Source organism: Anabrus simplex, chromosome 1 (genome assembly GCF_040414725.1).
Source record: "Anabrus simplex isolate iqAnaSimp1 chromosome 1, ASM4041472v1, whole genome shotgun sequence".
NCBI lineage: Eukaryota > Metazoa > Arthropoda > Insecta > Orthoptera > Tettigoniidae > Anabrus > Anabrus simplex.
The window spans coordinates 1,404,425,254-1,404,437,814 of record NC_090265.1 but is presented as its reverse complement, the minus strand read 5'-3'; the positions used below and the strand labels follow the sequence as shown (position 1 = coordinate 1,404,437,814).

The following is a 12,561-nucleotide window of genomic DNA, read 5'->3' as shown; positions in this document are numbered from 1 at the left end:
TCTGATGGAACTTTGACCGTGAGAGATCCAGGATCTAGTTTGGTCGCCTATTTGTGTAGACTATCAGCCGTCCTGCATAAGAAGTCCGTTGCCCAGGGCACACCACGGGGAGGTTATCTACACATGGCAATGTAGCGCTCATATTAGGAAGATCGACGTCCATTTGAACGAATGTATGAGAACCATAACAGGCATACTAAAATCCATCCCAATCGCGTGGCTACATACTATCAGTAACATACCACCTCCAAAACTGAGACGACAGGAAGCAACCATATGCGAGTGGAAAAAGTTACACAATCCTGATCATCCACAGAATCTCCCAATCGATGAGGTCCTTACTGACCTACCTCCTTCTCGTCTTAAATCAAGGAACCCAATATGGCATGACATAACTGGCTTCAATATCCAGGAAAAATATCATCAAAGCTGGAGCTCTGCATGTGTGAAACAACAAGGCATCCAAGACCCCACAACTGGACTCCCAGGGTTTCACCTGAAGAGACAATGGTCTAAACTCAACCGTTTAAGAACAGGCCATGCTAGATGTAATGCCATGCTACATAAGTGGGGACTTCGAGAATCCCCTGCCTGTGACTGCGGAGCCCCCCTTTCCAGTCAGTGCAGCACATTATTGAGGAGTGCCCTCTGAGGAAGTATTGTGGACCAGCCCAAGATGTCATCAGTGCTACACCCCCCTTCTTAGAATGGCTACAGCAACTGGACATTGATTTGTAAATGTAAACGCTACCAACGTTCTTGTCCTTGTATATAGTGTAAATATTCTTTTGCATACTTGCCATACAAATAATAATAATAATAATAATAATAATAATAATAATAATAATAATAATAATAATAATAATAATAATAATAATAATAATAATAATAATAATAATAAAATAATAATAATAATAATAATAATAATAATAATAATAATAATAATAATCATCATCATCATCATCATGCCGCAATTGGTAAATATCCCAGTGGCAATGATCACTTACAGTAGTATGATAATAAAGTGAAAATGTAATTACCCAACAACAACAATGACAAGAGTACAACAAGCAATTCCATGGAAAGAAAATATTACAAGAAATACTACTAGTTTAACATTCTAAATCCAGTATCATCATATACAAATTCACAAACAACTTAATTATTTCCAGTGCTTAACACTACGGCTTACGATACTATTAGGTTGAGCTTACTTCTTCTTCTTCTTCGTTTTGCCTCATGACTGTCATAATATTCAGCCATCTAGCCGATGAACCATACTCTGCCTTTCTTCCCTATCTAAAGCTTTCAATATGGTTGCTCTGAGAGAACTCTGTAGGGGGCCGTTCACCTAGTCAATCCATCGTGTTGGTACTCATCCTCGTTGTCTGGTTCCCTGGACTTTGCCCTCAACAATCAGCTTTTGAAGACACTACTAGCTTAATATTACAACACCGAGCTTGATAGCTGCAGTCGCTTAAGTGCGGCCAGTATCCAGTATTCGGGAGATAGTAGGTTCGAACCCCACTGTCGGCAGCCCTGAAAATGGTTTTCTGTGGTTTCCCATTTTCACACCAGGCAAATGCTGGGGCTGTACCTTAATTAAGGCCACGGCCACTTCCTTCCCACTCCTAGCCCTTCCCTGTCCCATCGTCGCCATAAGACCTATCTGTGTCGGGGCAACGTAAAGCAAAAAAAACAAAAAAAAAAAAACAAAAAAAAAACAAAAAAAAAAAACCTTACAACAATGTCATATACAAATTCACACGTACCTTAATATTTCAAAATTTTACACCATGACTTACAGTATACTGAGCGGTCAAATTACTATTACCTTAGCATTGTAAATACAGCATGTTCATATACAAATTCACATATGCCTTAAATCATTCAGATGCTTTAATACTACAATTATTTACAGTGGGTTGAGTGTTGCATTAAAATATGACACTACCACATAGAAATTTACACACAATTTATAGAATGCTGGAGTCTATTCTTGAAGCATCTTACATTTTTAGGAAAATGCTCTAACGGAGCTTCGGGTAATGCATTTCAATCATCAATTCCCCGATTTACAAACAAATATTTATCATAGTTCGTTTTCTGCAATCTACAGTACCTTTTACTTTATGCAGATAATACGTCTTACTTATGTAACAGGGCTTTTCTAGTCAACTATTCTACTCTCCCAAAGGTGCCTTACTCCTGTAGGCATTATACATGGAACATAATCATGTTCATTTCCTTAGATATGAAAGAACCATATTGAAGATTATGTGGCTGAGCAGTTCAGGTACTGAATGGCATGTTTCGATTTTGCAGAGAAACCTTTTACATCTGCCAAACTAATATGGCAGTCACTCCTACGATCACTTTAATCATACCATAACATTGGAACTGAAAGCTGCATTAGTCAAGTTCCCTACAACCCTTTCTTAAGTTATTGTAGTACCCCAATATACAGGATGTCTAAAAATAGGTAACGGAAATTGTGTAAGAGGACATAGTTTTCTGAAACAGAAATCGATCTCGAGCGCATTTTATTTCCTCTTAGTGAAAGCTCACCAGAAAATCAACAAACAAGTGTAAGTTCAGTTGTGAGCAACTTATGTGTCAGCCTATGAAGCATGTAGCCAGTCAATCTCCCCTGCTTGGTAATCTTGGGCAGTGTGCTACCATAATACACCGACGTGTTAAGCTGCCTCTGTGGATCCGTGGTAGAGTGTCGGCCTCCGGATCCCAAGATAGCGGGTTCAAACCCGGCAGAGGTAGTCGGATTTTTGAAGGGCGTAAAAAAGTCCATTCGACACTCCATGTCGTACGATGTTGGCATGTAAAAGATCTCTGGTGATACATTTGGTATTTACCCAACAAAATTAATTAAATCTCAGCCATAGACGCCCAAGAGAGATCCAGTTTACTCTGTCTGCCATCTAACGGACCTAGAGTAAAACGGAACGTTGAAATTGACGAGCAGACAGCCTGATGGCGTCAAATCAAAATGTCTGCACACGGTAGCTGAGGCCATACGATTATTATTATTATTATTACTGACGTGTTGCTCGCTCACATGCAACCCTGCTAGCAATGACGGCATATTACAGAACAGAACTTGATCATCATGCCCGGATAATGTAGCTCCTTTATTCTAATTATAATGCTCTAAGGTATCCTGAACCGATTGGCATACAAAACTGAAATCCTTATAGTACAACACCTCCCAGTTTTAGGTGAACATTTGTTTTATGAAGCATACCAGTAAACACAGTACATTTCGTGCATATAAAAGTGTGCCACACTGCAAAATAATTACTGAAATGACATACCCACGTAACATAACTTATATAATAAAAGTGAACACTGAAAGCACATCCTTATTGACAGGTATTAATGGCCAAGTTTAGAACAGAGTATCCTAGGATATAAGCTAACAAAACTAAGTCCAAAGTAGTTCTGTACATTATAATTGTGTTTTGAAAGATGTTAATCAGAAACATACAATGCCAAACATCTTCTTTCATTATTTAGATTTCCTGGCGTGACAGGCCGGGCATTTACAGATTGACTTTAAGTCCTTTGGCCACTGAGGTGATATGTTTAGTGATAACTGATTTCTCTTAATTGTTTACGTATCATACATACTGTGAACATGAATATTTTTATTTTGTTTTTGTAGTGTATTTCACCCGGCTCAGGGCATAAGCGTGAAAACGGACAGGGAATCTACTGGACCGATTTGCTTTATCTTTGTTTTATTCTCCCCAGAATTATCTGACGGTGAATCATGAGACACTGATAGGTCTCTAAGTTCAGACAACTTTGAGTAATCATAAAATCAAATCATTAAATGATCACTCCAATAACTGCAGGCGAAGGCTTACTCTAACCCACAATACATTCTGTAATCAGCAGGTTGCTAAGCGACTAACACTTTCAATAATATTCTGATATATGATTTTCATCCTCAATAATAGCATTGCATGCAGCCATGTTTGATTACTACCCGTCAAGCCAGAGAGTATACACTTCCTCTGATCATGGAAGAATACTATTCCCTGCTAGACACACTTTAATTTTCTAACCTTTCCCAGCTTCCAAATATATTCAACAGATGGCAGAGAATACCTGAACAGCTTAGATCAAAACATACATTTTACTAAAGAAGATGAGGTCAATAAATCTATAAACTTTTTAGATATCACTACTACACATAAGAACAACGAATTTGAATACCAAATCTACAGAAGACCAACTTTTTCTCCTATTAGAATAAAAATTTTTTTGTGTATCTGGAATAAGATTTGACATTGGTTTATTTTTTATTTTACTGGTTATACGATTAATCATTTCCAAATTAAATCCATTAAACTTAGCTATGCTCTTGATATATTGTATTTCTTTATTACATTATTTGGGCATGAGGGGTATTTTAAATGCTCTATAAATTAAGCTATAGTAGGCTGCTTGTTTGTGAGTTAGGGTGTAATGAATTCCTTCAAGACTTAGCACAGAGTCTCCATTATGGTTTTTATTATGAAATGAAATGAGGAGCTGAGGACAGGAAAGAATGGTTGTATAGACACTGATGATTGCCTTTAGACACTGATGATGATGATTATACATACCTTTACTTTTCTCAATTTGATTCAGAAGTCCATCACCCTCCAATTTTTGTTGCTCCAACATGTCTCGAGCAAGGTAAGCCTGATTAAGTTCTTCTCTTAATGTTAGTAATTCTTCTCTCATACGACTACATCTTTCTTCCTCTGCTCGCAAGTTTATTTCCCTAAAATGCAAAAACTGATTAGGAAAGATGTAACGAATTAAACTGTGATCTGATCAACAGAGAATGAAATTTGTAACAACTGACAGTGGTATGATTTTTCTTCCTGAATGTAGGCCTATTCTCACAGCTTTCCAACATTAACAATTTAAATACTGAAACTGAATGTTCAGAGTTTATTAAAAGTACAAAAGTAGATCAAAAAGTTCTCTGATAGAATTCATGATAGTTATAGGATTCTGTTATGCTGGGAAATTGGTGATTTCTTGATTTCTGGAGTTGTCAAGGGAATGCTGTATATTCTGTTTGCAACAAAGTTAACACATGAATAAATGCAATTGAAACTCTTCCTTTAAATACCTCATAAGTTTAAGAAGCCTCATAGACCTAGCTTTTTACATTCACCACCATATTATTACTTACAAAAGTTTATAGAAATCTTTCATTCTTTCCTATGCCTCCCTCTTGCATTTAATCCAATAATATGGCAAAGATACATATTCTCACTCACTGTAAAGGTTTCTCTCTACTCTGTTAGAGACTTAGGAATATTCATTCAAGTTCCCCTTCACTAAAAATTTCTATCACTGATAGTTTCTTTTATTCTCTGCTCTGAAATGCCACACCATGGCAAAGTTTATATACAGAAGGCAGATTGGGATGTACTATACGTAAACAACTTTGATCACCTTTTGAAACACACATCTACCACCTGCAGGTTAGTGTCACACATGGTACATTAGTCTGTGCCTTAGTCTATCAGGGTTCAGAGTGGAGAAAAATAGTGCCAAAAGCCCATCAGTACTGGGAAAGATATACAGTGATTGCTTTACTCAGCTGTGTTGAGGCATGGGATTACTGGTCAGATTGACAGTTATGCATGCTGTCATATCCAGTTACTCCAACAAAGGCTACTATTCAAATATTCAGTCATAAACTATACCTAAAATAGCATTCCACTGAACATTAATGAATTCTGCACTTCAAAATGCTGTATAGATCACACGACAATTTAAGAAAATCTACTAACACAACAAGAGATGGCTAGGGTCAATGTGGCTCAATCCACCACTGCAGGGAAAGTTTCCTGGCATGATTCAAGAATGTTGCCGGATTCTATAATGAGAAGTTGATGACTTGTGGGGGTACTCAATATGTCAACATAATGTATATGTGATTTTATCACCAAATGTAGTAGGAAATCTCAATCCATGATATACCATTTACAGACCTACTGGTATACAGCAAACTTGCTAACCTGGCCTCAGTATATGGTAGGCCAGGCTCTGCCTGTAACAAGCCAGGACACAGGGTGAGTGACAGAGGAGTAACAACCTTCTAAAAAACCTTGCTCCAGCTAAAGGTTAAAGTAGTTCATCCCAATAAAAAATAATCTTGACTATGTTAGGCATAGCAAGTCAGCAGAAGAGGATAAAGAGATTGCTTTCAACAATAAAAAACCAAGGCTTGTTCAATCCACATATGGCCTGCTGGAGTGGAGAATCAAAGATAATAATGATGATGACTGGTAAGCAGCCCTGGTGACAGTTCCTTAGGATTTTTGTGTCTTTGGACTCCTCAAATAACATTTCAGACATTGCCACTGACAAATTGTAAACAGCAAAAGAAAAGCTTTCAGAGAATACTGGAAGAACACAACCATGCCCCATTTCTATTGTCTCCTACAATAGAGTGAACAGTATACTGGTATCCAACAGAATACAGTAAAACCTCATTAAAACGTTTCTGTATGGAACAACAAAACAGAATGTGTTATGCAAGAAAACATACTACTGAATATATGAATAAAAACTACCCAGCAGGAATATGGAAACACTAGATACGATTTCTTCTGACACAAGGGCATTTTATGTTGTGTATCTGCGGGTACAGTGAAAACTATATCTACCATTTCTAAAGATGACAGGGAAGTATTAAGGTATGAAAAACATGAGAGAACAAATATGAAAAAATTTTCTGCTGGGGCTTATAAAATAACAAGTGCACGAAAAGGTGTGATACACACCAAACAACAAATATGAAAACATGAGCACAGGGGCCAATATAAATACCAAAGTATTACTGGAGATCACACTCTTTCTAAAACAAATGTTAGTATAAGTCTTTTATTTCAGAGCAGTAGGTTATTAAACATTATTTTAAGGTCAAATTCTTAGACAATGAATTGGAGGTTACACTCGACCATATGCAACTGGGGGGGAATGTGTTTGGCCGCCATTTTGAATAAACTTTGACAAACTCAAGCAATAGAGTCGAAACTTGAAAGTGCGAGTTCAACATTCGCAACCTCTGTGTGCTTTAAGATGCGGGCGCCAGTCCACTTTCTGACAGATTTTAATTCTGTCTTCATTAGTAAGAAATTTCACAACATTTTTTCCGTATCCATAAATCTCAAGACAAATATGCACCATGCTAGTCAATTTCACACAATTATGTTCCTAATCCAGATATAGGCTACCATATCACGCAACAAATATTTGCTACACTTCACTGTACCACTCAACACAAAATAAATTTCTAAATTCTGAATGGAATGTAAAATACAAGCACAAATGGGCTCACGGTGTTATTCAGCGATCTTGCTGCTAACTGGCAAGCAAAACCGAACATTCCTGAGATTAACAGCTTGCTTCCTGAAAGTGCAACTTATCCTGTGAAGTTCAGGAATTTAAGGCCTTATTCTGTAATTACTCAACTGTGGCGACGGTTCTTATCCGAGTTGGAAATCACATTTCTTTCACAAGGGATGACAAATTACATTTTCAGGGCTAGGAAAAATGGGTTATTATTTATAAGTTTCATATTCCGTATTGATTGGATTCAATGTAATAGATAAGAAAAATGTTCCACCGATCAATACATTTATTGTGGATGAATTATTACACTAGTACCGGTTTCGACCTATCTTGGCCATCATCAGCTAGCACACAAATTTACAGTCATGGGATAAATTACAAAGAAGTTACTTAAGAGCATCCGGATGTCTGATAAAAAATGGAAGTAAGATATATTGCAGTATGTTGCGTTAAAATAGCTCTGATTAAAAGTAGTGATGGTTAGAAACTAAAACCTATTGATTGAGCATGGACATGAGTACATAAACACATTAAAATATATATGGCACATCATAAGACACTAAAAATATATAGCACAATAAACACATTAAAACATGGATGTTATAAAACGTCTATTAAAATTTGAGTTCATGTTGCGTTGCATTCATTCTTCAATCCTCTTGTAGTTCATGTGTTGATTAAGTTGAATATCGAGAATGTTCTATGGTTGATATACTTTGTATTGGTATGTTATGAGAACTCTTGTCAGTAAAATTCGAAAATTAAGTTGATGTAGCAAGATAGGTTTTAATATCAGAGTAGTTGGTGGTGACACTTCTCTCGTCTATGTACGTATATGGTCGTTATCTGTAAAGAAAAGCTAATATGAGTACAGCGTATGTATGAAGGAATGCCTGGATGTATGTGTGAAACGCAAAATTTATTCTAACCATCACTACTTTTAATCAGAGCTATTTTAACGCAACATACTGCAATATATCTTACTTCCATTTTTCATCAGACATCCGGATGCTCTAAGTAACTTCTTTGTAATTTATCCCATAACTGTAAATTTGTGTGCTAGCTGATGATGGCCAAGATAGGTCGAAACCGGTACTAGTGTAATAATTCATCCACAATAAATGTATTGATCGGTGGAACATTTTTCTTATCTATTACATAGGAAAAATGGGATCGTACAAGTGGTAATTCACAATTAAGTATTTATTTATTTTCCACCTAGTCGATATAATGATTGCTTAAGGCAATTTAATGGTTAAAAGTGGTACACGTTTCATATATTATCAACATCTTCAGCCACAAAACACTGTTTAGATGAAAAATATATAAATTGACAAAGTAATGCTTTAGAGGAAGTGTCCTTAAAATTAACATAAGATCTAATTGTGAACCTATTGAAGTGCGATACGGATCACGAAGCTGATTTTGTGTAATCAAAGTGGTAATAGCGAAAATTTGTGACACGATAAGTAAGGTGTTTTTCTATAGATTTAATACGATGAGAATCAGGACTTCGAATTTATGATGTGCTAAGCGGGAAAATGTGTTAATGGGGAACGCACTAACAAGGTTTCACTGTAAATTGAGGCAATGGGTGCAACAACAACTTAAGTCCAAAAACACTGTTTTGAGAAAATCACATCCAAAGTTTTGAAACACTGTAAATATCAGAGTTTTTTATTTATGAACATCTTAATTTATACATATAATTTAACGACAGTTCTTCACGATAATTTCATTTCACTGTGAATTTAAATTTCACTAGTTCTTAAATATCTTAATTTAAATGTGAGTTTACTTAAGTCGTTATTGCATAGACTGACAATCAGCACCTTAAATTAGCATTTATGGGCAGTAGATTTGTTCAAAATAGTTTAATACAGAAAAACAGCTACCCTGTACTGATTAATAAGTATATTTATGCTCGACGATGCCGAAATATAAATATTATATGCCAGAAAACTGAATTATAGTTCAATTTTCATTATGATACAGGTTCTCCACCAATCAGAATTCAGATTTTCATTGTGATACAGGTTCTCCACCAATCAGAGCTCAGATTTTCTTTATGATACAACTGTTTGACCAATTAGGTAAGGATAGCATTGCACCTGCACTTAACGCACTAGCTTCGCACATGTTTCCAAAATCAAACATGTCTGAACACATATCAACATCAATGCACGTCCTACTTCCAATAAAATTCCACAACCACACGGCACATTCCCGCAAATTCACTTCACCAACTGTACAATAAACAATTTGTATTTGAAATAGAGATAGGTTATGATAACCTTTTATCAGAGCTTTGAAAACATATGACATTGTCAAGGTCTCTGATCCACTTATGGAAAATCAATAACCCAGCGCATGCGCTCTGTTCAGTAAACTCAACTGTAAAGCGACATCTTGACAGAAATTTATGAATATTTAAAAAATAGAGTTATAACTATCATCGAGCATAAACAGTCGTATGCAACTCGCCTATAATGGTAATTAAGACACTCGTATGGAAATTATAAAACTCGCTTCACTCGATTTATAAACATATTCATGTCTTAATTACTGCCATTATAGGCTTGTTGCATGATGTACGATTTTATAACAATATTATAATATATTTTATATATATATATTATAATATATTTTATTAATAATGCACTTTTGATAAAATTTAAATCAGAGAATAATGATTAAATATTTCTTATTGCCTTGATAAGGTAGACTAAGTTAAGGAAAATGTATTCATATAATAATAATAATAATAATAATAATAATAATAATAATAATAATAATAATAATAATAATAATAATAATAATAATAATAATAATAATAATAAATAATAACAACAACAACAACAACAACAACACAGGGATTTATGAATGTCCATTCTTGGATTCCTCAGTCTCACTGATTTCGCTTTGCAGTTCACTTTCCTCCACAACAGTCTCTTTCTCTAATATGTGCTTAAGTGCATCTGCATTCTTCGGTTTTAAACACTTGAGTAAAGAAAGAACATCGATTTTCTTTGTTAACTTCACGCCAGGCCGAGGCAGTTCTTTGAAATTCAGCTGTTCTTTCAGCGGTAAATCACACTGCAAGGAAAATCAAAATGGTTGAAAGATAGCATTATAGGTAGCCGATACCGCAAGTGATCCCGAAGTTTGAAACATAAGCACCATATATTTCTGAATAGAGAATTTAGTGCCATTTGACTTCAAAAAAAAAAAAAGTTCTAAAGCTGAGCACCAGTCTCCCCATCACAACCTCAAAAAGGAAAGGATTATTTCGTGCTGTCTTCAATATTGACAGATAAGCTTCAGTAGACTCAATATTTTCTACTCTTTTGAGTACCTTACCATATGGCCCAAAATTTCTGTCAAATTGGCAATAGGAGAGACCACGGGGTGGAAACAAGTGTTATTCTAATCTTTCTTGTCTGTGACAATCTAGACAGAATCTGAGCATTGTGGAATTCTTGTTCTGGCCCTCTGCTGCATCCGAAAAAAGAATAATCTTCTTCACATTCTTATAAGTTCAAGTTTCTTTGAGATGAATTCATGTAGTAAAGTAAACACTGAATTGGCATTTCTCCTGGCATCACATTCTAAAAAACAATAGAATGTACTTCCAGAGTCATTATGACAGTGCACATTAAAAATATTCAACCACAATAACCTTTTATACACGTGGGATACAACATTTATCTTCGGCAAAGGAAGGTTCTGCCCATAATCAAACTCTAATATTAGGGTGTCATCTGTTTCTCTATCACCTTTCACTTGAGCCAAGTATTCTTGTTTCAGTGACTGATACTTTCTAACCCTTTTCACGTGAAGTTTATATATCGTTTTACAAGGATCGTTAGGATTAACATCCAATAATCTTGTAAATTCAAAGCAGAAATTGCAGACATCATTTCTTGGTTGCCTAAAACAGTATGGGCTATTTTCTCTAAACTACCTGTGATACGTAGAGTATTTCATTGCACGAGTTCTTCCAGCGGACTCAAAATAACACTGCTGAAATGCAGTAAAAGGCTTCTTCAAAATACTTCTGCTTGGTATGTCCTCGGCACTCCTTGCTTGGACATATAGACCAGTGTTTCTCGATTCTTTTCCAGATGTCATCAGACAGTTTGTTCGGATGCGTTGAATATCTTCCCCTATCCTTTCTTATTATGAGATTCCCTGTAAAACCAAACAATAAACACAGGTGTCAAACAATTTATGTGTTACCAGTACAATTAAAAGGATGAGATACAAAGCCTAGGAATGTCCCAGGAATTTAAATTTAATATTAAAAATAATATTAAAAGAACACTTTGGAAATATAACAACAATAATAATAATAATAATAATAATAATAATAATAATAATAATAATAATAATAATAACAACAACAACAACAATAACAACAACTGCTTTGTAAGTTCCACTAAATACTTTTATGGTTTTTGGAGATGTTGTGGGGCCGGAATTTAGTCCCGCAGGAGTTCTTTTACATGCCAGTAAATCTACCGACAAAAGGCTGACTTTTTCAGCACCTTCAATTACCACCGGACTGAGTCAGGATGGAACATGTGAAGTTGGAGTCAGAAGGCCAGCGCCTCAACCGTCTGAGCTACTCAGCCCGGCAATAATATTATAGAAACGTTCCAACAATATTATTTAATATTAAATAACATTAATTTCTGATAGGAAATTGATGTCTTACCTGAAGCATGAGCACACAACACAATCTTCATTCTGGATTCAGCGACTTGAAGACTTTTCAAGAAGAACTCTTTACAGACCTCTTTCCTTTCATCATTTTGCAGGTGGTATGTCCAAGAATATCCTCTGTTCTTGCGAATAGGATTTGGCTTTTTTGGGACCACTTCCTTTTTATCAATGAGGCCACAAAGAAAAGTGTCCTGCACTACCTTATCACCCAGTTCCCAAAACAAATGAAACATTTCTTTCTGTCTTTCCCTGGGGAAAAATGTGTGGCAGTTTCTCTTGCAACAACTTTCAGTATAACTGAATATTTTCTTGGAAACATTCTTGCCAATTGTACTCACATAGCTGTCACCATGATTCCTCGTGGCTTTGTTCTGTAAGCGTTTCCAAGAGGCTCGTTGATGTATCTGCATTGTTCCTTCATTTAACTTCTCGTCTGCTTCCTGATCATACATC

The 12,561-nt window shown here is 35.7% G+C and overlaps 1 protein-coding gene across 1 annotated transcript in view; it reads right to left on the bottom strand.

Annotated features, from left to right (window-relative positions):
* The window catches only part of Root (ciliary rootlet coiled-coil, rootletin), a 461,920-nt gene that overhangs the window by 306,655 nt on the left and 142,704 nt on the right, over positions 1–12,561 (bottom strand). The window contains exon 12 of the mRNA XM_067137854.2: positions 4,629–4,789. Coding sequence (XP_066993955.2) covers positions 4,629–4,789 — 161 coding nt within the window. The remainder of the gene's footprint in view (positions 1–4,628; positions 4,790–12,561) is intronic.